General features: G+C 28.8%; 2 protein-coding genes across 2 annotated transcripts; both read right to left on the reverse strand.

Moving 5' to 3' along the window:
* Positions 1-18,183: 18,183 nt before the first annotated feature.
* LOC112489144 (uncharacterized) lies at positions 18,184-18,624 on the reverse strand. Its single transcript, XM_025067253.3, has one exon. The coding sequence runs from the start codon at positions 18,622-18,624 to the stop codon at positions 18,184-18,186; it is 441 nt and encodes a 146-aa protein (XP_024923021.3).
* A 3,893-nt stretch (positions 18,625-22,517) lies between these two features.
* LOC107435766 (uncharacterized) lies at positions 22,518-23,054 on the reverse strand. Its single transcript, XM_016047393.1, has one exon. It carries the CDS (start codon positions 23,052-23,054, stop codon positions 22,518-22,520), a length of 537 nt encoding a protein of 178 aa, XP_015902879.1.
* Between the last annotated feature and the right edge of the window lie 4,868 nt (positions 23,055-27,922).

A 27,922-nucleotide genomic window follows, 5' to 3' on the forward strand; every position in this document is an offset into this window, starting at 1 on the left:
TACAATTGCTGTGGAAAGCAAATTCAGAGCTCCATTTTTGTTTGGATGTTGGAAAGATGAACATAGACCCATTGTAGAAAAGAGATAAGGGATTTTTTTTTTTTATATGTTTTTTTTTTTTTTTTTTTTTCATGGTCTCTCTTGCATGATGCAAAGAGTCATGCTCTTCTTTAATCTTTTGATTAAATTTGATTAGTTTTTCTAAGGATTCAAAGGTTAGGAATATCCAAGTGTCCCATTCATTTTGGTGCATAATTGGCTTTTTCATGGCGGCCAAAGATGGAAACAAAAATCATTTTTGGGCCTCCCATTATTGTAGAGATTTCCAGCAGGATCAACAAGAAAAAATTTCAAGATATTTTAGCATAAATAGATTCATTGCCTTGAATTCCCTTTTTACATCCATTGAACTTGCAATTCAATAGAGGGAATGATAACAACTGGGGTCCATGTACAATTAATTAATTTACCATTTTCAAATATACTTTGGACTTTGGAGGAGTTTTTTTTTTTTTTTTTTTTTTTCTACGAAAGGATTTTTTTTTTTTTTTATGGATAAATTACTTTGGAGGATCCTAATTAGATAATAAAGTAATGTCAAATTACTATAATCAAATAAAATTTTGAATAGTATATGATGTGTCATTTTTTTTTTATTGGTTTACATTGTTACATCAATAATATTAGAATTATTAAAATGTTAATTAAATTTATTTACTATATAATGTGTCAGATAATGTTATAATATTTTAATAGTATATTTTAACTTCACATATCTATAAATTCACATATCTATAAATTGTTCACTTCTATATTTAAATTATATAAATATACTAATTAATAATATTAATATGTGTTTTTGATAAATAAATTTGATGAATATTTTAGTACATGTAGCATTACTATTATTACATACAAGTTATTCTTTACTTTTGAGCAATACTTGCTGTCACATTATTTAGATCAAAAGAATTTATAAAATCAGTGTTTTACATATTGTTGTCCCATTCACTTAGGACACCCTATTGGCAAAGTTATTATTTATTTTGGCAAATGTTTTGAGTTTGAATCCTCTACCATTAATGTAAAATAATTGTCCTCAGTATCATTTTATTTAAACAAAGATTCATTGAAGACATGCTAAACTGAATAGAGACGGCCTTTTCCCTTTGAGTGCTGCATAATGGACGTATATAAAGAACGAAGATTCAAAAAATTATTTTAGAAAATTGGTTATATATCTATTGTAAAAGGCTGACTTTCCACTAAGACTGAAAAGGGTGGATTAATGGAACACATACCGCTTAAAGTGATTACATTGAATGATTAATTTCTTCGTATTGGATATGACAATGAATTTGATTAAGTTTGGTGCTAAAATCCTCTCCCAAATTTTTGTTATTTGTTTTCTAAATCGCATTGGGGCTTAGGATCTTTTACAGAGACGCCCTTCTAGAGGGTCCATTAATTTGCTAGACATAATCTAAAAATAATTGGACGTGTTTCACATGTATATATAAATTAATAAATTATAGAAGATGGAATTCTGTTAAATCTAGAAGATACTTTAAACTTGCTTTATTTTCTATAATGTACTACCTAAAGAGAATATCTTATATCTTTTTCATGAAGATTTTGTATTGATTGCTTTTCCATCACTACAAATCATCAACTTATTAGCTAATCGGCAGCTAAAAGAATTTGGTTAGTTTACATTCTACACCAAACTTACATAATCCCAGATTCTCGTCAGCTTTCAGCCAAATTAAACTTGGCTTGGTCCCCGTTCCTGACTGATCGCCATCAAATGTTTTGCATAGATATGTGAGGAAACAGCTCAAATCCACGTTGTCTAAATTTGACTTTAATTTCAAGTATTTTGTCAGTTTAATTGGCCAGTTTACGCGTCTTAGTTTATCCATGTTCTTCATGTATATGCTTGAATATTGAATTTTATTTGATGAATATTTTAGCTCTATTTTTAAAGTTGTTCGAGCTTCTCTGTCGTTGATGATAGATTTGTTGTTCTAATTTTATACAGTAAGATAAAAGGATTAGATATATAATTTCAAGGCCATGAATGTACCTAACACTTGCTTTTCAATAATATATATCTAGTCTAGATATCTAAATAAATAAGACATGAAAGATCCAAACATGTCACCTTTTTGAATTATTAATTAAACATCATCTTTAAATATGGGTCCAACATACATGTTTCAAAAGCTAGCTAGCATTTCGGACATTATCAAAATGAAAATACCATATGGGCTTTATTACATTTTAATGATTAAAAGTTTTGGAGTAGGGGATTCCAACTCAGAAACATGGCTGTCCCTACAAGCATAGCAAACTTTAAGGTAATGAATTTCCTTGATGGCACCAAAACATGGTTCAGGCCACTATAAAGCTCTATCTAAGAGCTCTCTTTCGTTGCAGCAACCAAAATATTGTTACAAACCAATCTAATGTCATTTTCTTGTACAGAGATTGAATAGCTTGTTCATACTCGTATGTAAAGGAAACATGGAATTTGATAGATGGAGATTGTTCAAGAAAAAATATATAATAAAAATGATATTGGTCCAGTGGTATTACCTTTTATATCCACACGCTTGAGCTCATCTTGTTGAATTAAATTAATATTTGTGGACTTGGCATAATTAATTACTCACTTACAGGGCCTATTTATGCCATTAATGGGACTGACTTATTTTATTATTTTGTAGTAGGACCCTTGGTCACATACTCTCTATAAGACTCCAGTTGGCCCATTGGACTGGAGGACCAACTTTCTTTATAAGCCCATTGACTTATCCATATTTTTCCTAGTATAATTATATTATCAAATTATTATTATTTTATGTGTGTCAAAATTAATGGATAAGTCTGATTTGCAGAGACTATTTAAAGGGTCTAGGGCAAGCAGACAGATATACCATACAGTATTTGGAGATTAGGGTTTTCAGAAATCTGAGAGTAGTTTGAGAGTAGTGTGTCCATAGGCACTACTTTACGTTGTTTCTATTTTGCAGGATTAAAGATCTAATTTATCAATGGCTGCGTTTGGAGGTTAGTAATTTATGATTTATGGAATTTATTATGTATATTTAGATCCATAAAATTTCTTACAATTAGTATCAGAGCCTAGTTAATATACATAATAAATTATTTTGAAATTTGTTGTTATATTGATATGCGGCCATTGAACTTTCATCGTGTATATTGATGACATGATATTTATTTTATAATTATTCTCTCGTCCTTGTGATTCTGCTATTACATGTTTGTTTTCTGAAATCCAATATGTGATATTCATCTGTGTTTGGAGCTATTGATTATCTACAGATCCAAATTTTAAGGATGAAATTTTATTGATTAATTTCTCTTCTCTTGTGCAATAACGGGTTTATATTGAGTTTGTGCAAATTATGTGAATTTTTTGTTTTAGTTCAAATTAAGACCTGGGTATGGTGAAAAAAAACATTCTTCTTTATTGTGTTTTATACTGTTTATTAATTGGATCTGAAAATCCTTTAAAAAAAAAATCGACCTGCTTTTGCAAAATTTTGAAGGAAAAAAAAAAATTGTGTTTTGCATGAATTTTTGTTCTGGGTGTTGTTGCATCTTGTTCTCTAAACCCTTTTGAATTCAGATAAATAAAAAAAAAAATTGAGAAATCCGGTTCTAGCCGCACGTATAAGTTCTCTTGGGCATTGATTTTGGCTCCTAAAAAAAAAATTGAAATTGATTTGTGGAAAACATTGCCCAAGAAAAGAGGAATCAAATGGCACCAAAATTGTAGAAAACGATTGCCGGAAAAGAAATTTCCAGGCGGGTTTGTCAACCGGGTCATGTGACCCGTTAACCAGGAAACCGGGTCGTCCTTGACCCGGCTGAAGAGGAAGAAGGCTGACGTCAGCAGCCATATTGCTGACGTCAGCAACCCGAAATTAAAAAAAAAAAAAATTATTTGTTTTTTTTTTTGTTTTGTTTATTTATTTATCTATTGTTTATTGTTAATAATTAAAAAAAAAACCTTTATTTTATTTTATGATATATCTTTATATCATTTTATCACTTATTTATTGTTGATTATTTATTCATCTATTGTTTTATTATTATTTTAAAAAAAATGTTATTTCTTTATTTATTGGTAATTAGTTCATTTGTTTATTTGTTTAATTATTTTATTCCAAATTTTATTAAATTAAATTAAATATTTGTGATTAGAAAATTGGATTGTGTGAGCTTACCCAAAGAGGCTTTGTGCCTAGTTGGTATAGTAGTGTGGGATTTTAGGTACTCACCTGTCGTGAGACTTATTTTATCTGCATTATGTGTACCAATGTAATATGTGTTGGCATAGTGGATGTGTTATCTTTTATTTACCTATATCATGAAATTGCCAATTTGTTAATTATCTCCCACTTATTAACCAGGGTCTATATGGGTAACTAGGCTATCCTGTCGGTAGTTTTAATTGCTTTGTATGACGCTTGGAATGGCAGTGGAAGTTAATTAAATGCCATGTATTGCAGGTTCTGAGTTGCCCTGTCGGTGATTCAGTTCAATGCATTTGATTGTGGTTATTTGGTTGACTCTCCCTGGCCCGCGTAAGGGTATCTTTAGTGCTACAAAGACCCTAGCGATATTGATATTTTATGGTTTGTGTTAAGGGGCTGGAAAATAGTTGTTGTTTTATATATATTAAATGCTTTGTTGTGTTTACTATTTTCACGGTTAGTAGCACCCCGAATGTTCTGTCTATGACTGCCATGATGAAATTGGATGTGATAAATTATCAGAAATGAAAGAAAACCTTAGTTATGAATTTGACCTTCATGAAATTGGATTTGGCTTTGAAGATAGATCCACCAGAGATACCGATTGATGAGAGTACTGTAGCAGCTAAGAAACTTTATGAGGATTGGAAGCACTCTAATAAGTGTTGTATGATGATGATGGAGAATTACATGGATGGCCGTATATGCTAGTATTCCTAAAGTGGATACTGCAAAGGAACTTCTTGAAAAGATAGGAAAGAAATTTATTAAGTTTGATATGAATAAGAAGTATTATTATTTGGACCTTTTAAATAATACTTAGTATGATGATGCTTATCAGATAGGAGAAATAAAAGAGTACTTCAATGGAAGGTGTGGCTACTGCAATGAAGTTGGACACAAGAAGATAGAGTGTTGGAATTTAAAGGGAAAGCAAGAGAAGAAAGATAATATTTTAATGATTATTGCTTCTAAACGTTCAAGAGTTAATGACAATTCCTCAATGTTATGGCATAAACGTTTGGGACATATTTCTAGACACAGAATGGAAAGGTTAGTAAAGGATGGGATACTTCCTAATCTTGATTTCTTTGATCTGTTGACTTGTGTTGAATATGTGAAAGGGAAGTTAACGGCCAAGGTAAGAAAGGATAAGTTAGCTAGGTGTGGAGATGTTTTGGAGTTAATCCACACTGACATATGTGGACCTTTTACACCAATGGCTTTGGGTGGTTATAGATATTTTATTACCTTCATTGACGATTACTCTCGTTATGGACATGTTGAGCTTATTCGTGAGAAGTCAGATTCTTTAGTTGCCTTTAAAGAGTTTAAGGTAAAGATGGAGCTTCAAAAGAATAAAAAAATAAAAGCTGTAAGGTCTGATAGAGGTGGTGAGTTTTATGGTAGATATGATGAGACTGGAAAGAACCCAGGGCCTTTTGCTATTTATTTGCGTGAGTGTGGCATTGATGCGCAATATACGATGCCTGGTACACCTCAGCAAAATGGCATAGCTGAGAGAAGGAATAGAACTTTGTTGGATGGTGCGGTCTATGTTGGCAAATTCTAGGTTGCCAGATTATTTGTGGGGAGAGGCTTTAAGGACGGCTGCTTATATTTTGAATCAAGTTCCAAGTAAATCTGTTCCTAAGACTCCTTTTGAGTTGTGGTCAGGGAGAAAGCCTAATTTGCATCATTTTCGAATATGGGGTTGCAAAGCTGAAGTAAGGATTTATAATCCCCAAATTAAGAAGTTGGATCCTAAAACCATTAGTGGATATTTTGTTGGCTATTGTATAGGATCTAGGGGTTCAAGATTCTTTTGTCCTTCTCACACCACCAGGATCGTGGAATCAGACAGGGCCATTTATTTTGAAGATGATTTTGGGTTTGATGATAGTAATGGTCCAAGGAAATCTCAATTTAGAGAAGAAAGTGTTTTCATTCCCAGTATAGTTGTTCCTGATAGAAATATTGTTGATCCAGTAGTTGATGAACCAGTAGTTGGTCAGAATGAACTCATTGTTGAAGAGCAGGATATTCCAGCTATTGCAGATGCTGATGTACCTTTGAGGAGGTCACAAAGGATTAGGAGATCAGCTATTCCTGATGACTATGAGATTTACTTGCAGGAGCATGAGTTTGACATAAGTGATGATTCAGATCCAGTCACTTATGAGGAAGCCATAAGCAGTTCAAATTCAAATTTTTGGTTGGATGCAATGGAAGATGAAATGAAATCCATGGCATCAAATAGAGTTTGGGATTTGGTTGAGTTACCAGAGGGTAGCAAGCCTATTGGGTGCAAATGGGTCTTTAAGACTAAAAAAGACTCCAATGGTCAAGTGGAGAGGTATAAGGCTAGACTTGTAGCTAAAGGGTTTAGCCAGAAGGAAGGAATTGATTATACAGAGACTTTCTCTCCTGTATCCACAAAGGATTCTTTTAGAATCATTATGGCGATTGTGGTGCATTATGACCTGGAGTTGCATCAGATGGATGTCAGAATTGCTTTTCTGAATGGTGATTTATATGAGGATGTATATATGGTTCAACCAGTTGGTTTCCAACAAACAGGGAATGGTAATTTGGTTTGTAAGCTTAAGAAATCTATTTATGGTCTTAAGCAAGCTTCAAGACAATGGTATCTTAAGTTTGATGAGGTTGTCACCCAAAATGGCTTTAAGGAGAATGTTGTTGATAGATGCATATATATGAAGGTCAGTGGGAGCAATTTTATATTTCTGGTGTTGTATGTTGATGACATACTTTTGGCTACTAATGACACTGCTCTATTAGCTGAGACAAAGCAGATGTTGTGCAACCATTTTGATATGAAAGATCTTGGTGAGGCTTCTTTTGTTTTGGACATCAAGATTGTTCGAGATAGGACTAATTATGTGTTGCAATTGTCTCAGAGAGCTTATATTGATAGAATTCTTAAGAGATTTGATATGCATAATTGTTCTCCTGGAAGTGTACCGGTTACGAAAGGTGACAAGTTTTCTAAGGATCAGTGTCCCAAGAATGATAGAGAAAGGATGGCAATGAAGAATGTTCGCTATTCTTCAGCAGTGGGTAGTTCGATGTATGCTCAAGTTTGTACACGGCCTGATATAGCTTTTGCTGTGGGTGTGCTTGGTATATTTATGAGCAATCCCGGTCCAATTCATTACCAAGCAGTTAAAAAGGTCTTCAGGTATCTTCAGGGTACTAAAGATCATATGTTGACATATCGTCACACCAACTCTCTTGAAGTAGTGGGTTATAGTGATGCAGACTATAAAGGTTGTGTGGATGATAAAAAATCTACCACTGGTTATATATTTATCATGGCAGGAGGTGCTGTGTCTTGGCGGAGTGCCAAGCAGTCAGTGACAGCACCCTCGACTATGGAGGCAGAATATGTGGCGTGTTATGAGGCTACCCATCATGCAGTTTGGCTACAGAATTTTATCCGTGATTTAGGAGTATGACTCCATTGAGAGGCCTATTATGATGTATTGTGATAATACTGCAGCGGTGTCTTTCTCCAATAATTTAAAAGGTACTGCTGGTGCGAAGTACATTGATGTGGAATATTTTGTGGTAAAGGAGAAAGTTGAAGAGGGCCTCATTACTGTTGTTCACACGCCGACTTATAGTATGGTGGCAGATCCACTAACCAAGACTTTACCGGTAGGCATATTTGAGAAGCATGTGTCCCGTATGGGATTGTTAGGCAGTTAAGACTGCTGTGGGTCAGTGGGAGTTTGTTATGTTTTCTGTAGTAATATCCATGTTGAGTATTATTTATTTCTTTGGATATTTTAATACATTGATGTATGTGGATCATTATTTATTTATGAGATGATTTATTACACATATTATTGCTCCTTATATTTACAGGCCTGTCGAGACTATTAGTCTATGTATATGTGTATGTTGATCCACAGGTGCCATGGTGAATCCCTACTATCTAGTTTGGGTATATTGTTGTATCCTGTCGATACGCAATGTGCTTGAATGAAATGGTTTTATGTGTTGGGGGATTGCACATGGTTAGGTAAATCTCTACTACCTAGACTGAGTTTATGGCATGCAAAGTACTCGATTAAAATGGTATAATGTTTTGGGACATTTACTGAGAGAATCTCTACTGCCTAGTCTAGTATATTGTTGTGCCATGTCGGTATACTATATATTTGGATGAAATGGCATTATGGTTCGGGAGATTCTATAGTAAGTGAGTTTGGATTTTATATGATGATGATTATGCAGTCCAAGTGGGAGAATGTTGAATTAAATTAATATTTGTGGACTTGGCATAATCAATTACTTACTTACAGGACCTATTTATGTCATTAATGGGACTGGCTTATTTTATTATTTTGTAGTAGGGTCCTTGGTCACACACTCTCTATAAGACTCCAGTTGGCCCATTGGACTGGAGAACCAACTCTCTTTATAAGCCCATTGACTTATCCATATTTTTCCTAGTATAATTATATTATCAAATTATTATTATTTTATGTGTGTCAAAATTAATGGATAAGTCTGACTTGCAGAGACTATTTAAAGGGTCTAGGGCAAGCAGACAGATATACCATATAGTATTTGGAGATTAGGGTTTTCAAAAATCTGAGAGTGGTTTGAGAGTAGTGTGTCCATAGGCACTACTTTACGTTGTTTCTATTTTGCAGGATTAAAGATCTAATTTATCAATTGCTGCGTTTGGAGGTTAGTAATTTATGATTTATGGAATTTATTATGTATATTTAGATCCATAAAATTTCTTACACATCTCCCTCCTTTTAAAGTAGGTTATAGTATATTTTAACCATACAGAAAAATAAATAAATAAATAGGAAGACAAGCATACAATGTTATTTTGCCTAAAAAACCCCTTAAAGCATCATCCATTCTCTTTTGAAAAGTAGGTGGAAAAAAGGTCTTATAATCCAAAAGAAGTTCTACATTTTTTTTTTTCTTGGTTTTTGCTATGAAAATTTTCAAAGGTTATGGAATTTATTTAAATGGAAGAGCATCTAGGATCCATAATTTTTTTGACATTTTAGTTAGAAGGATTAGCAAGTGGTTTTTTTTTTTATATATAAAAAGCTGAAAATTATATAATAGTCTTCCTGAAGTTTGATAATTTAATTAAGAAGGTGCATTAAAAACAATCCTCTTAATTTGATAATTTAATTAAGAAGGTGCATTAAAAACAATCCTCTTAAAATAATAATAATAATAATCCTGTTCGAATTGAAACAGGGTATTAATTAATTGAGCAAGACAAATGACGAACTTTGGGTCAAACTCATAAGCGACCAAATAGTCACATAACGTGTAGTTATTCTTTTTCTTTTTTGGGTAAAAAATAAAAATAATAATTATCACAAAGCATGTATAGAAGCTTCCACATGGAATTTAATTACTCAAATTAAAATATAAAAAAATGCCTCCTCTGTTTTTCAATCACATTTCTAAGATCAGCTTTACAATTAAACAAGGATGCCATTTCTGGCATATTTAATATGCAATTACATGATTATTTCTATAGAAGTATAAGTTGGAGTAATCATAAATTATGTTTGATAAAAAGAAAGAAGGATAAAATAGAATATACAAAATGGATAATTGATTTTTTTTTAATCATATCATATTATAACTGTCTGGAAAACCAAAAAAAAAAAAAAAATGTTCAATCAATATTCACTGGAAAATATTAAAAAATGTAATTTTGTTAGAAATATATTTCACTGTTGTCTAATTATTTTCCTTATGTTCATCTCTGCTATTACATACAAGCTAAATTCTAAAATCAATAATTAAGAAAACTAAGCCTTCACTTGCTAACTCCTAAAATTAGATTCAACCTCCATCAAATAATAATAGTAATTTTTTTAAAACAAAAAGAAGAAGAAGAAGAAGAAGAAGAAGAAGAAGAAGACAAAACAAAACGAAAAAGTAGAGCCGTGTGAATGCTGCTAAACAAAAATAAGAGGTAGAAGCTCTAGAAGTTGCCACTACATTGCTGATTTCGCAATTTAAGGTGACAAATACATCAACCATGTATGGAAACGAAATTACCAATTTTGACTTCTATATTATATACCAATACGCGTTGAAAGCTTATAAATGAATTTAGTTTTTTTTTTTTTTTTAATAGAAACTTCATATATTTTATTAATGATAAATTAATTAAGTTCATTAAGGCACATCCCAAAAGTTCAATTATGGCAAAACCACTATCTTTTCAAACAATGATCTTGATTTTTGGGAATTCCGAATCCTCCCTCCTTTCTCCAATATTAAAAAATCTAATTATATATAATGCATCATCTTTGAAATTGGAGGACTCTCCTCCTTTCACCATAACAATTGATTTATATGTATATATATATTTTGGTAGATTATAACAATTGATTTATATATACCACGTCATTTATTATAAAATAAATTAAACCTGCTTATTAAAATAGGGGTACAATTAAAGTACACAAAGGAGGGGGGGGAAAATGATAATTAAAAAGACAGCTTACGAAGAACAATCCAAGCACATTCTGCATCTCTCAATAATGCAAGAAAAAAGTGTGTGAGATAAGGTTCTCACATTTTATTGAATTATATATATATATATTCTATCTTGTGCTGTCCCATCAATAACTGGGTTCTACCAAGACCTCCTACGAAAACTCTTAATTAAACAGCACTCTTATATATATATATATATACTATCTGCCATTGATGCTTTGGTTTTGAAGCTTGATTTACCACAAATTAACCAAAAACAATTCTCGGTTAGAAATTCAAATTATAAAACTGCATTTCTTGGCCCATAGTGTCAAAGCCCATTGGAAACTTTACAGCATTCCTGAGCCTGAGCCTGAACCTGGAAGTAACCCAAACCTCACCTGACTTGAGAAAGAGCTTTTGACTGAGAAATTGGAATAAGAAATTAAATCTGACCCAGCTGCAGATGTTCTTCTGAAGGAATTTGAGTGGCCAATTTGTCGATGTACATAAATTCTGAGCTGCAAAGGAAAGTGTTTGGATTCTGGATTAGGATTTGGGATGCTTTCACTGTGTACCTCATGGGTTGTTTGGATGATATCAAAATTAATGGGAACTAAAATTTTTTTTTGTTTGGATAATTTTTAAGAGAAAGAATTTGTGGATCCCAGTGGAAAATAGATCTCATAATGTGGGAAACTGAAAAGGAAAGTAAAGTCGCTAAAGATGTGTCATTCTAAAATTTTCTGAAAAACTGATTTTATATATTTTTTTAAATACAATTTTATCTTTTAATTTTAATATATAAATTTATTTAATTATTTGTAAATTATATTTTCTTCTATAATTAACCAAATATTATAAAAAGGATCCCAAAAAAACTCATTCTTAGAATATTAAATCCCAAAAAACTGATTATCAAGAATCAATTTCCTTCAATACTTTTCTTTTTACCAAACACTCCATCAGTTCTTGTAGACTTCCCAAACACTTTCCAAATCCTGACCAATTGTAAACAAAATATTTATTAATTAAAATATATAAAATAATTATTACAATTATATTATATATCATAAAATATTATTTCAATATCATATAAAATTTCTGAGTAGTTAAAAATTATTAATCTTTTCCTGATCCTCATTTTGAAATTGATATCTTTTTCATCCTCATTTTGAAATATAAAATATGATAAATAATTATTAAAAGTTATATTCCCCGAGTTACTACTTGATAACATCCAATAAAATTTTGATAAATTCATTTAACTATATTTGTAAAAAATATATTCTTTCTACATCTTTATAATATTTATCATTTATTTCACATGTATATTTGTATTTTTTATCTATATTATAAGTTATATCTATTTTATAATATTTATAAAAATATTAAATTTATTATGATAAAAAAATAATGAATAGATAGACAATTAAACATTAATAATATTTGTTAATTTTTTGATAAATTGTTTTAAAAAATTAATTTAATAGAAATTTAAAATTGTGAAGAAATTTTTATAGACATTTGATAGAAATTTCAATACAAAATTTATGAAAATATTAAAAATTTCAATGAAAATTTTATTTATTTCTATTTGAGATCAAATTTTCCTATCTATTCTTTAAAAATATAAAAACTTTAATGAAACTTTTATGAAAATTCCAATTTTTCGTACCTTGGAAAGTAGTGGGATTAGAAGTTAATATAACAAATATCAATTGATTGAATTGAATGTTCTCAATTTCATTTTCTTTTCTTTTTTTCCAAATTTTTAATTTTAAGAGCATAAATAATTTAAAAAATTAAGGCCGAGAAATTAATAATTATCAATATCAGCTATCGAGCAATGGTTTTTTATTTATATAATAGTGGATATTAGAGAAAAATAATTCCTTCTTTCCATCCCACCCTATTCATTCTCCTCTTTCTTTCTTTTTTTTTTGTTTTGTTATTTTTTCCGTTTTAACCCAACAATATTGGTTTAGGAAAGTGCTTTTAAAGATTACAACCCAATTAATTTATTAGTATTCAAATCTTATCACATAAACATACAGTAAAACTTTGACAAATGAGTGTTCGTTAAATGAATAATTTTGCTAAATAAATAAAATTATTCAGTTCCAATTCGGACCTGTGTATTAAATAAATACATTTGCTAAATGCATAAGATAATAATTTTTCAAAAAATCTTTTAAGATCCATTGAATATATAAATTAATATTTGATTAAACTTGTAAAAAAAAAATAATATATATAAACATTTACCATTTATAATAAGAAAATTTTGCTTAGTAGCTTTTTTTTTTCAATTTAGTTTTTTTTTTTTTTTCAAAATATGCATATAAAGTGTTTTGTTTTTACCAAAATGCACAAGAAAATGAAATAAAATTTGAAATAAGAATTAACCAATAGATCCATAAATAATTTTCCACAAGTGGAGATCAAATAATTAGTCAACTCAAAAACGGTCTTATATGGTAAAATTTTCTATTTTTTCTTTCTTTATTGTTGATTGAGTGGTGATCAATCACATGGTTATAAATTTAATCAAGCTTAACTGAGTTTTTGTTTATTAATATATGTTATATAGTTAGTAAAATTATTTCTCAAAAATAGTATAAAATTCTTTTAAAATTAATAAAATATTCATTTATCAATAAATGAATAACTCCTTTAAATAAATATTTTTTCATATTTATGTAAATATTCATTTATAGAGGTTTTACTGTGGTTGCCAAAGCAAAATTAGCTTCCTTTTTTTTATTAAAAAAAATGAAATTAGATTCCCTTTTGGATCTCACAGAAGAATAATTAAGGAATCTGAAGTGGGATTAGTACTTAACATGAAAATGATCAAAAGCTAGCCAACTAATTATTTCATTCTTCCACTTAATAAGTGAACTACGCAACTTGAACGAATCTTGTGGAGTCTTTATAAACCAAATTAGTAATTAGCATGTGTTAAAAGTTAATAATTTATGTATCCAAGATTTTTTCAAAAAAAATTAATATTATAAAGCATCTCCAACAAATATGTGGATTGTAAAAATAAACATATTATATAAATAATATGGACAATGTTTTAAAAAAATTACTTTTCAATGATAATGTTTAAAATAAATATTAAGTTGATTTGGCTTAAACATTATCAAAGTAAATGACTATTTTTAAATGTTATATTAGATATTATGAAATTTCTTTAAAAGTAATTTTTTTTTTAAATGTCAATTTTATAAATTAAGAGTCATAAGTAATATTCTTTACATTACTATCAGAAAATAATTATAAAATTGATTGTATATTCATACCATTTAAATTTAAACAATGCTAATTTCTATGTCACATGTTAATCCACATTCACCATTTTATATTTTTTTTTCATGAAGATTTTGTATTAATTGTTTTTCCATCACTAAAAATCATCAACTTATTAGCTAATCAACTGCTAAAATTTTGACTAAAACTACATAATCGAACCTCATCAGCTTTCAGCCAAATTAAACTTGTCTCAGTCCCCTGTTCCTGACTGATCACCACCAAATGTTTGGCATAAGTACGTGTCGAAGCAGCTCGAATCCACGTTGTCTGAATTTGACTTAATTTCAATTATTTTGTCAGTGTGATTGTTTACGCATATAATTTTATCCTTGTTTTTAATGGGCATTTATATGCTAGATTACTGAATTTTGTTTTGAGGAAAACTTTTGGCTCTCTTTTTCAACTTGTTCGAATCCATGATAAATTTGTTGTTCCTCCAATAGTTGCTTTTCAATAATATTTAGTCTTAGATATCAAATATGTAGGACATGAAAGATCCAAACATGTCACCTTTTTAAATTATTCAGATATTATCTTTAAATATGGGTCCTACATAAATGTTTGACAAGCTAGCTAGCACTGTGGCCTTTGACTTGTCCCCCTGCAAGTCTATAAAACTGTAAGGTAATGGATTTCCTTGATGGTACCAAAACATGGTTTAGGCTACCATAGAGCTTTCCGTTGTTGAACTAAGAGCTATTTATCAATTAAAAAAAAAAAAAAAAGTGAACTAGGAGCTTTCTTTCGTTGCAACTACCAAAAGCTTGTTATAAACCAATCTAAACTCATTTTCTCGTACATAAAATTGAATAGGAAGGAACTGTGAAAATGAGGCTTCTTATCAATTTCTATACTATATAAGTAACAATCCACAATTATTATTGAGAATATTTCAATGACTTTATTTATGGTTAGATTTTTTTCTTTCTTTTTTTTTTTTTGCCATAACAAAAAAATCAATTATCATTAAAAGAACAAATAAATAACTCCAATACATTTGCCTAAGCACCATGTCAAATTGATGTGGGAAGGAAAAAAAAAAAAAGAAAGAAAAAAACAAACACATTAAGATGATCCTCTATTTCTAAAAGTTTTGTCAAATATTATAAATTTTTATAAATAAAAAAAATTCTTTAAGAAGTTAATTTTTTTCTAATAAGAAAAAAATCAATAAAATATATTTAATTAATTAACAGACATAAATAGTCTTTTACACGTTATTAGAGAACAATTTTGAAATTATTTATAAGTGACAATTTATGTTTACCATTGAAGTTGCTCTTAAATAAAAGATGTACTTTAGTGGATTGCTGCTTATTTAATAATGTCTAAATTTATATAGCATAAATATATAATTAATTTTAAAATTATTTTCCAATGATAATATACATAAAAATTATTTATGGTTATTTAATTAATTAAATATTTTATTTATTTATTTTTTTTTTGGGAAATATATGACTTTTTAAAAGAAATTATTTTTTAGAAAATTTCAAAATGTTTAAGGAACCCCCAAGAATAGAGTGTTATCTTGATATTATCTATTTTTTTCTTACCATATTAGTTTGATAGGATTTTTAAAATATATCTATTGAAAGATATTTTCATAATAGTTGTCCACTTTTTTGATGTGGCAAAAAAAAAAAAAAAAAATCTAATGATAAACAAGAATATTGAAAATGCTCTAGATAAAGGAAAAATGGAATTTGATTGCTATTTTTATCAATATTTAATTGGATGGATAGAGATCATTCAAAGATAAATATATAATAAAGTATAAGGTTGGTCTAGTGGTATTACCTTTTATATCCATAGGTTTTAAGTTCTCGTCGCGTCACTCCTTTTACATTAGGTTATAATATAATTTTACCATATTACAAAAATAAAACAATTAAAAATTGAGAGAGAGAGAGAGAGAGAGAGAGAGAGTGGACAAGCATACAATGATTTTAAACCCATAATTTTGTCTTAAGAAAACCCCTTGCAGTGTCCTCCATTCTCTTTTGAAAAGTAGGTGGATAAAAGGTCTTATAATCAAAGAGTTCATCCACGAAGCTTTTCAATTTTTATTTATTTATATTTTTTTTTGAGTTTTTGCTATTGAACTTTTTCAAAGGTTATAGAATTTATTTATGTGGAAAAGCATGTACGATCCATAATTTTTTTTTTTTTATATATTTTAGTTAGAAGTATTTGCAAGTGGTCTTTTTTTTTTTTCTTATAAAAAATCTGAAAATTATTTAATAGTCTCCTTAAAGTTTTATAATTTAATTAAGAAGGGGCATTAAAAACAATCCTCTTAAAATAATAATAATAATAATAATAATAATAATAATAATATTCCTCCTTTGTTTTTTTTGGGTCAAGAAATAACATTCTTGTTTGAAACCGGATATGAATTAATGAAGCGAGATATATGACGAACTTTGGGTCAAACTCTTAAGCGACCAAATAGTCACATAACATGCAGTATTTTTTTTTTTTTTACTAAAATATAAAAATAATAAGTATCACAAAGCAGTTTCCATGTGGAATTTAATTATTGAAATTGAAATAAAAAAGAAATGTCTCCTCTGTTTTTCAATCACATTTCCAAAATCAGCTTCAGAATTAAATGAGGATGCCATTTCTGGCATATTGTACATGTGATTACGTGATAATTTCTATACAAGGATATTTGGGATTAATTATAAATTACGTTTGGTAAAAATAAAAGAAGGATAAATAAAACAGACGAAATGGATACTTGATTTTTTTTTAATAATAACATATTATAATTGACTGGAAAACCAAAAAAAAAAAAACAAATGTAAAATCAATATTCAGTGGAAAGTAAAACAAATATATATATATATATATATATATATATAATCTTATAATGAATGTATTACACTGATGTGTTATTTTAAAATTTTTTTAGAAAATTAATTTTATTTATTTTTTAAGATATAATTTTATTTTTAATTCACAAATTTATTTGATTATTTATAAATTTTATATTATTTTATTATTAATTAAACATTATAAAAATAATTCTACAAAAATTTATTTTTAAAAAATTAAATCCCAAAAAAATAATTCTCGGGAATTAATTTTTTTTCACTTGCTAACTCCTAAAACTAAAACTAAGCTTTCACTTGCTAACTCGTAAAACTAGATTCAATCTCCATCAAATAATAATAATAATTTAAAAAAGGAACAAAACAAAAAACTAAAAGCTGTGTGAATGCTAAACAAAAATAAGACGTAGGAGCTATAGAAATTGACACTCCATTGCTGATTTCGTAATTTAAGGTGACAAATACATCCACCAAGGGAAATTACCAATTTTGACTTCTTATATTATATATCTATACGCGTTAAGAGCTTATAAATGAATTTAGCTTCTTCTTTTTTTTTTTTCTTTAAATAGAAACTTCATATATTTTATTAATTAAGTTCTTTATACACATCGTCACAATTCAGTTATTGCAAAACCATTTTTCACCCAAAAAGAAAAAAAGAAAAAAACCGCAAAGTAGAATTCCAAATCTTCCCTTCTCCAATATTTAAAAAGTTTTATTAATACACCATCTTTGGAATTGAAGGACTCTTCTTCTTGATTTGTAAAATAAAACTTAAAGTATAAAAAGGAATTAAAAAAATGAAATAATAATATATTTCCCAAAAAAAAAAAAAGGATAATTAAAAACACAGCTTAGGAAGAACAATCCAAACACGTCCTGCGTCTCTCAATAATGCAAGGAAAAAAGTGTATGAGATAAGGTAAGGTTCTCTCTTTTTCAATATTATATATATATACATATATATATATATATATATATATATAAATTCCTAACATATATACCCCTTAACATCAACCTTGTGCTGTCCCATCAATATCTGGGTTACACAAAGACCTCCTACAAACTCCTAATCAAAGGGCATTCCTTAATATCTACTATCTCTGCCATTGATGATGCTTTGGTTTTGAAGCTTAAATCAACCAAACCAAAAAAAAAAAAAAAAAGAAAAAACAGATTCTCAGACAGAAATTCAAATTCTAATTAGGCTGTGTATTTCTTGGCCCATAGTGTCAAAGCTCAATGGAAACTTTTCGGCATCCCGGAGTCTGAGCCTCAGACTCAGCCCGAAAGTGACCAAAACCCTTTACTGGTAAAGTCCCTGCAGATCTCTTCTTGGCTAGGGAAAGAGCTGTGCTGGCTTTGATTGCTAGAGAACACAAATCCTGCAGAGAAAATGGTGCTTTTGACTGAGAAATTGGAATGAGAAAGTAAATCTGACCCAGTTGCAGATCTTCTTCCGAAGGAATTTGAGTGGCCAATTTGTCGATGTACATAGATTCTGAGCTGCAAAGGAAAGTGTTTGGATTCTGGGTCAGGATTTGGGATGCTTTCACTGTGTGCCTTAGTTCTTGTAGACTTCCATCTAGGTGAATTATCTTGGTTGTGTGTGGCCAATTTAGGCTCCCATATTCTTTGCTTGTGTAGTATTGGGAAGATGCACAGACACCCATTTGGTGGTATAGTGATGAGAGTTTTGAGATGGAGAAAGAGAGAAAACAAGAGAAAAAATGTTTGATGTTTGGATGGGTGAAGAGGAGGGGGGATTTATTTATTTATAGGGGGGAGGGGGAGAGAGTGAGAGAGAGAGAGAGAGAGAGAAGCATTGGGACTTAGGAAAGGGCCATGCAACAACCATCTGACCTTTTTTTACTTAAAATATATTCAAAATCATGTGTGGGGCCTTTTTTTTATATTAAAATTTTTTTTTTTGGTTGATATTTATTATTATTATTATTATTATTAAAGAAACCTTTTTATGATATTATGATTTTTCTAAGATGCTAATTTGACATTACTTTATTATATGGTTTCGATCGAACTAATGGTACCACTTTCCTCAAAGAAGAAAGACTTGGACTTATTCCTGAATGGAAAACAAGTTATAGATAAACCTATTTTTATTGAAGAATGAAGACCAAGTTAAAGATAAACCTATATACCAAAAAAAAAAAAAAAAAAAAAAAGAGGTAAACCGAAATTGCATCTCCTAAGTACCTGTTAATTCTGTATATGATTGCTTGATTTTATTTTTTTATTTTTTAAAGAAAATGTAATCTATAGCTAAGACAATTAGTCTTTCTAGTTTTACAATATACAAAGACCATTTGATGGGATTTTTCTCGTGACTAAATCTTCTTCTTCTTTTTTTTTTTTTTTTTTTCTTGAAAGAAAATAGAATTAATTCATTAAACCAGAAATATCATCAAGGACAAAAGGAAGAAGTCATTAAGATCCTTCCTCCATTTAAGTACAAATAATGATTACAATTAAAAGCAAACTTAGGTAAGTGATGATCTATTTTATTGGTAGTTCGTGGGGAATAAGCACAAGAAAAATTGGCCTTGGAATAACGGAACGTAGTTTGTGAAATACTATAGAATTGATCATATAAATGTCTCTAAAGATATATATGATACGAAGGATGTAAGAGACTAAAAAGAAATAGCAAGAGAGAGAGAAAAAAAAATTGCTTAACAAATTTGTTTGAAAAGTATTGTTTATGGTGATTGAAAGCAGTGGGATCATAAGTTCATGCAACAAATATTAATTTATTGAATTAGAATGTTTTTATTTTTTTAATTTCACTTTTTTCAAATATGAATTTTAAATTATAAAAATAAAAAATAATTTTAAAAAATTAAGGCCGAGAAATGAATAATAATCAATATCATCTATGTTCCGCACTGATTTTTTATATTCTATAATATTGTATTTTAGAGTACAAAAATTCCTTCTTTCCATCAGACCCTATTATTTCTCTTTTTTTTAAAAAAAAAGAATTTATTGTCCTTCCCAAAAAAGTATAAGTTTACGAAAGTGCTTTAGATATTACAAAACTAATTAATTAATTAATATTCAAATCTTATCACATTAACATAGTTGCCCAAAGCAGAATTGGCTTCCCTTTTTGATCTCACAAAAGAATAGTTAAAGAATTAGAAGTGGGATTAGAACCTAACAAGAAAATGATCAAAAGCTAGCTAATTAATCATTTCATTCATCTACTTAATAAATGAACTCCGTAACACGAACGCATGTTGTGGAGTATCTATAAACCAAATTTGTAATTAGCAGCTGTCAAGTTAATAATTAATTTAGCCAAGATTTAAAACAACAACAACAACGATAATAATATTAGAGCACTTTCTCTAGATAATTTTTGGGCGTTAGCTTTAAATTAATTAAAATGAGTTTTTTGAGATAATTAATAATCCTAGTCAGCTGGCTCAAGCATGCATGTGTTTACAAATAGAAGACCCATTGGAAATTCAGAAAAAATAATAATAATAACAATAAATAAATAAATGTCGAAAAAGGAAACAAACAAACACTCAGAATTTTCTATTCAATTTCATTTAGATGCATGTCGTATTCCCTTTAAGGCCCACGTTAATTATGATGGACGCGTTTAGAGAGAGGAGGCATGGCAAATAAAATATATTCCTTCTAGGAAGTCCACAAGGTCAAAAAGTTTGGTCTTCCATATCCCATTTTTATTGCGTGCTGATAGAACAAACTTTCATTTCACATTGGTTTGCTTTTGGGGACCCAATTATATTTTTATATGTTATACAAAGCCAATATTGTGGCAATATATATATATATATATATATATATGTAGCTTGCTTTTCTTTCAATGTCCATTTCTGTCTCCACATAGGTTGTCTCGTTCTTCTCTTTTGGCAAATCATCAATACAATACCATTCATTTCTTAATTAATCATTTAACAAATTATTTAACTACTTCTCATCAAAGCTATATATCTAGTTAGAGAAATCTAGAGAGTATGCTAGGCTAAAAAAGGTTTTGAGTGCCCATTTTGTTTTCTATATATTGGTCCATTATTATTTATATTTTTCTTTGTTTTATATTGGTATTATCTTTTTATGAAAAATTTAGCTCTTATAGTATGTAATCGATCTTTAGTTACCTTTTTAAGGAGCTTAAACTTTTGAAAATGATGAGACTTTAAATCAAAGTCATGACAGTGTTCCTCAATTATATTTCATATGTTCACATGTTGATGGAAAATTCACTTTTTACTAACTCTAGTTCTTATGAGATTTATATATTATATAATTTGGAGCTGTATAACTATAAACTATCAGTGATAATTTTGGAGGTAATTACCAGTTTACCAGCGGGTCTATATATGTATTCTCTCTTCAAACTTCATGTCTACATATTTCAATATTAAAGCCACTATTTTTTAGATAAATTTGGAATTGGAATTTTCTACACATAATTTGGAGTATGTTTCACAGCATAACATATGTGACATCATTTAGTACAGAACGACCATATATATACCATATGCAAAATTGATTTCCTAGAAGATAGTCCTTAATTTATCTTGAGAGACCATGAGAGCATCAACATCTATTTCAGAATAAGCTGAAATTTTGTTTTCATATATATAGTATATATAAGCATCAAATCTATTACCTAATTTTGATTACCCAGTTATATTAGCTAAAAAAATAAATCTATCTAATGATCTAAATCAATAACCTTCAATGATACTTTAGGTAGATGAAGTATGCCATAATTCAAATGTGAAAACAGAAAATTTATCTACATAGATAATCACAACTTACAACATATATAAGTTTTAAGATATAAATATCAGTCAAGAAGTAATTAATGTTAAAGGTATCAAATTAATCTATCAAATGTATACCAAATGCTAATTTATCGATATTTTAACATATTGATATAATATTTTAATATGTTAATAAATAAAATTATTATGCCAATTTTATTAATTTACATATTAATATAACCTAATTAGGGATCAATAGACCATTGAAAACATAAATATAATTAAACATAAGTTAATCAAATATTAAAGCAAGTCACTTAGCATATATATTTGAGAAATTTATTTGATACCTCTAACTATTCATTAGTCTTACATGCCATATTATAGATTTACTTGCACATATACCATTCCTCTCTTATACAATATTCATTACTTGAAATATCCAATTCTGTACACGTTTCTAAAGAAAATTTACAAGTATATATTAACAAAAGAAATCATATATATATTCAAATAAATTACTAAGTATGTGCATATATAAAGTCTTTGCTAAATGAATTAACACCAGATTTAACTAAAAATATTAATATTTTATGGATGGACGGCAAATTAATCACTGCCTCCCCATGGAAAGCCCATATGTGCATATATATACAAATCTCTTTTTCGAAATTCTATTACTCATAATAGGATGATCCTCAATTAAAAAAAAAAAAAAAAAAGGATCTTCCATATAATACATTTTTTCCATAATCCCAAATAAGAGACTCCTTGATTTATATGAATATATGGCTAATTTACTACTCAACAATTACGCTCAATGTTGTTATAAAACCATGTCCCCGGCCACCACCTGTCCTTTTTCTTTCTCTCACAACTCCACCGCCATGGCCGCCTGCACTGCTGCCGCCCCTACGTATATGTTCAATATCAACCGAACTCCGACCCTTCTTGGCATCCATCTTGGTGTTAAACACTAAAGGATCAGCCCCTTTCAATGGACGCCGACAGCATCTCCCTTCAATTGCCAAACTAGCCTTAACAGCCAAAGCAGCCATGTCCTTGGCTTGAAATGGAGATTTCAACAGCTTCAATGGCAACACGAAGTACAGCTGACCCACCTGAAGCTCTTCGTCTCCATTCAGTGCACAAACAAACTCTCCAACCTCCATATCATCGGAGTCACATATAAAACAGCTGGGAGAGCTATAGTTTTGAAGTACTTGGGAGACCTTAACAGGGTGTGAGAATTCTTGAAGCTGTCCGTCTTGAAGAATCAGCTTTACATTTGATGATATGGCTATGGAGGTTGACTGACATGAACGACAATTACCCATTCTTTGGTTTTTGGTTTTTGGAGGGCTTTGAAGAAGGATTTATATATATATATATATATATATAGGAGTTGTTTTAGTTAGAGGATTTGAAATGGTTTTATTATTTATGTAATTAAATAATCCTAAATCGGTGTGCTGATAAGGCTGCTGGTTTGTTGCCGCATGGGCTCGGTCGTCATTTTTTTGGACTTATTTTTTTCTTGGTATACCATATAAGAGACATATTGATTTTCGTTTATATGTGATTTTATTATTTGTTAGTCTAAGTTTTAGCACGCTATTTTGGAATTTAACGTTTTAATCGAATGGAAATAAAATAGGAGATTCATTTTTAAATTGTTTAGCATGATTTAATTGTGGACACGTATATTTTTGTTAGATTAGAAAGTTATTATAAACTTGGAACATAGATAGTGGTGTCAATTTAATTTTCTTATTCGTTTTAGTATGTAGCTTGAGAAGTTTGTCAAAAATACGCGCAATTTGAATAGGGTTTGATCTTATGTATGGCATAGTTAGGGACCAAAATATAAGGTTTTTTTAATCTCAATTTGTCAACGTACGGTATGCAAGCCTTTGAATTATGATGATTAATTTTTGTATTCTTATTCTTAATCCTAAGTTCAAAAATCTGTAGCTCCAAAATGGGAAAAAAAAATATGTTGTACAAAAACTACTATATGTTAGCATTCATCTTGGAATCCTATGTCATTCTAAACCCGCATTAATTAATTCCATTTCATGATTTCCTTTCATTACACATTTTTTGATCTCAATTGCCGAGCATATGCTATATATTATTTAATTAAATAACCTATATGTTCCAAATGAATCTTACGGCCATGTCATGCTTATATATAGGGTAATTTTAAGGTGTGAACCGTATCCAAAATTGATTTTTTTTTTTTTAGAAAAAAACATTGCTTTTGCTATGTATATGTACACAGTGTACACAGCAAAGTCGATGTCTTTTTTAAAAAAATATTAACTTTTAGTACGGTCCGCATATGAATAGTGTACATCGTAAAAGCTATATATATATATATTATTTTTCTCCCAAAATAAAAGAAAGCTGCATTTTGATACAATAAGTTTCTTGTGAAGGATTGATGGAGAGAGACATTGTCATATGAGCTGCTATATAGGAAAAAAAAATTTAATCAACCTTAAAAAGTTAAATTAACCCACAATAATAATCAATACTGGGTATCATATATACATATATATATATATATATATATTTTTTTTTTTTTCAGGTTGCTCTTTTAAATTTTTTAAAAATTAGTTGGATGATATGGATTAACGCATAGAAGCTACATAAAGATCTCTACAAGATCTAACCATATCAAGGATCTAAATCCCGTCTATGCTATTTTTCTGTCCTTGCCTATGCTACTCTTTTTTAATCCTGGTTATTCTTTTCAAAATCATTTAATTCAATAATCAGAATGTTCGACACATTATTTAGTAACACATGACTTGCACATAATTATTAAAACTATAAACTCAACTCAGATGCAATGCATGTATCTTTTCTTTTCGCTTTCTTTTGCCTAAGTAAGACAATCTATAAAAGATAGAATTCCATTAAAATAATATTAATAATAATAGTAATAATAATAATAAAGAAACAGAGAAGCCATGGGAAGCCTAGGATGAAGATTTGAAGCTTATAAACCGATAGTCATCTCCAACCCAGAGAAAAAGTCCCTTTTTAATTTCACTAATAAGTTTTGATTTTTTTCTTCTATTATTTTTTTCATTATTAATGTCACAAAACCTCAACCTTTCCTTTCCCATAACCTTAATAGCAGAAAAAAAAAAAAAAACTAATATACTAAAAGTAGGTTTAGAAGGCAAAACACATGCAGACCCATCATCTTATAAAAAAAATAAAAATAAACGGTTCAAACTTATCGAAGCTTGAAATCTTGATGCTAGCGGCTTTTTTCTGCTTTCCTGGAAATTCTATTGTTTTTGATAGATTAAGGAACTTAGATAAAAGAAAGGGAGAAATCACATATGTTTTCTATTGTTTTTGATAGATTAAGGAACTTAGATAAAAGAAAGGGAGAAATCACATATGTTTCATATGAGTGAGTTGAGATTTAAGAATCATGTGCAAAAAATATGTTATTTATCAACATATTTTGGGCATTAGATTAAATGATTTTGAAAACAATAACTAGGATTAAAAGAATAGCGTAAACCAAGGACCCAAAAAGCATAGCAAAGAATCAGCCTACATCAAATCCGAATATCTATACACATCTTTTAGAGTGGTTTTTTTTACAATTCTAAAATGACCTCTTTACAATTCCATTCTTTATACATTACTATTTAAATGTATAAAAAATATAAAATTACTTAATTTAATCTTATTTATTTCTAAAATATCCCTAATTCACACAATCCTAAAAGTACATATCTTTTACAAATAAAAATTCTTTTTACAATTTTAAAATAACTATAAACAGTCCCTTTAAAATTAATTTTATTAAAATATTATTTTTTCTATTTTTTTGTTCTTTCTCGTTTGAATTAGAGTTGATTTACATTTTTGAACATCTTCAAAATTATAACTTACTATTTTGGAGCGTTTAGTCATAAATTTGCAGATGATCGATTGTAAACTTTTGAACGTTATCATTTTGTTTAGTTGTATACGTCTGAACATGTAATTTCACATGGGTATATTTTTAGATGTTCGGTCGTAAACTTTTGTATGACATTAAAATATTCATTTGTATACCTTTGAATATTTTCAAAATTATAATTTATTATTTTGGAGCATTCGATCATAAACTTCTGTATGCATTTTAGATGTTCGGTTGTGAAATTCTGAATATTATCCTTTTGTTTAGCTATATACTTATGAACATGCAATTCCACATGGGTATAATTTTTATGTTCAATCATAAACTTTTGTACACCATTAAAAAATCTATTTGTATATTTTTGAATATGTTAAAATTGTTCGATTGTAAATGTTCGAACAAAATTTAGAGACATTAAAAGTCTTAATTTTATTTAGAGATAAAAATGCAAAACTATAATGGACCTGCTTTATATCAATCACCAAAAGTAAAAGTACAAAAAGATCATTTTGAGATTGTATTTAGTGTCATAATCGCAACTAATTTGTTCAAAAGTATAGATTGTCTAAATCTATTATCTCATGAGTGGCTACATCATCTAAAATTAAGCCCTTGAAAGCTTTTATTTGGAGAGCATATGGTGTTTTCCATCTTTGGGTACATATTTGACGATGTTTAAATCATTTATCAACAACTGGCAGCATTAGACATCCTGGTACGATGAACAACTATAACAACGACAAAAGTAACAAAAATATTGTCAACATAAATAATAATATAATACAACACTTCCATTATCTATATTTTTTTCATCCTGAATTTTTTTACATTCAACTAGATGTAAACCATCAATGATTAAAAAAAAAAAAAAAAAAAGGCATGTTTCATAGCGTAAGGTATTTAATATCTGTATATATATAATGCTCGACAGATAAAAGGTAAACATCTTGATAATGTTCGGATGGACGCTTTTGAATAATTAAAAAATATTCAGTTTTAAACTTCCAAATAAAAGATGAAATTTGACATACAAAAGTCAAATATAAACCGACCTTGTTATTAGCATATGATAGAAAAAATAATCTAAACTAAAGCAATCATCACAAAATCAAAAAAAGAAGAAGAAGAAAAAGCTAAATATATCTTACTCTTTCATATTTTTGGGCTTCCATAATTTGTGAATAATTATTGTATGTGCAACCCTAATTTTTAATAGAGTATAAGTTAGATGGATATATGCAATGTATTATTTGAGAAAAAAAAAATGAGACTGTATAAAGAAATTATTTAAATAAATTTAGTTAATAAATATCTTTAATAGTAATTTTAGATAGGGATAAAAATATAAATAGATAATGAAACTGTATACAGTATAAACGGTAGTGCAATTAGAAATTTCTCATCTTTTATTTGAATTAACAGTTGTGATGTATATGATTGATCGTCTATATTTCTATATATAACCCAACGAGCTTCGAAGAATCTAATCAGTTAATTTGAGTCACATAAAGAATCTAAACCATTTAAGGTCTACAGTCCAATTGTATTGCCTAATTAATCACAAGAAGAATAAGAAGGATCCAATACATCTCTTTCATTCTGCAAAACAGTTCCCACCCAAGATGGACAAATAAAATAATAATCATTGAAATAAATGTGACTATAAAAGTAAAAAAAGTACCTTTATTTACTATCCAAACTTTGGTATAAAAATATTAAAAACTATCATTTTTTTTTTTTTCGTCCTCACAGAAACTATTCAATTTAAAGAAAATAAATTAGGACAAGAAAAATAACTATATATATATATATATATATATTCCCGACATTTTATTCCTTTGGAGTTGCTTTTTAATTAGTTGAAAACTACTTTTTTTGGGCAAAAAAAGTAAAAGAAAAAAAAAAAAAAGAAGTTAAAAACTGCTACATAACTGGACCACCCCGTTTGTAATCCTCACATGGCTTAGAAAACTGGTGCTTTTTTACTTTTCTTTTGTGTTTTTTATCAAAAGCTAAACTGGCCTGTAGTTGTAAATCTTTGTACTTGGGGATTCAACATCATAAAAGGTGAATACAACAAAATAAAAAAAAAAATGAAAAACACTTTAACCTGGAGTACCATTTCTCGGGCCTATAACTCCGATTGTGAAACATAATTTGTACCTACTTTTTCCCAAAAACCTTTTTTTTTTTTTTTTCTTTTTTTCTTTTTTTTTTTAAATTTTCACTAGACAACTTCAGATAACTGTTATCCGACATTGAGTCTTTTAT

Source organism: Ziziphus jujuba, chromosome 9, assembly GCF_031755915.1.
Source record: "Ziziphus jujuba cultivar Dongzao chromosome 9, ASM3175591v1".
Lineage (NCBI taxonomy): Eukaryota > Viridiplantae > Streptophyta > Magnoliopsida > Rosales > Rhamnaceae > Ziziphus > Ziziphus jujuba.

What these genes read in the sequence shown, in the direction of transcription:
- LOC112489144 (XM_025067253.3), bottom strand. Translation starts at nt 18,624, where the DNA reads ATGGGTGTCTGTGCATCTTCCCAATACTACACAAGCAAAGAATATGGG.
- LOC107435766 (XM_016047393.1), bottom strand. Translation starts at nt 23,054, where the DNA reads ATGGGTAATTGTCGTTCATGTCAGTCAACCTCCATAGCCATATCATCA.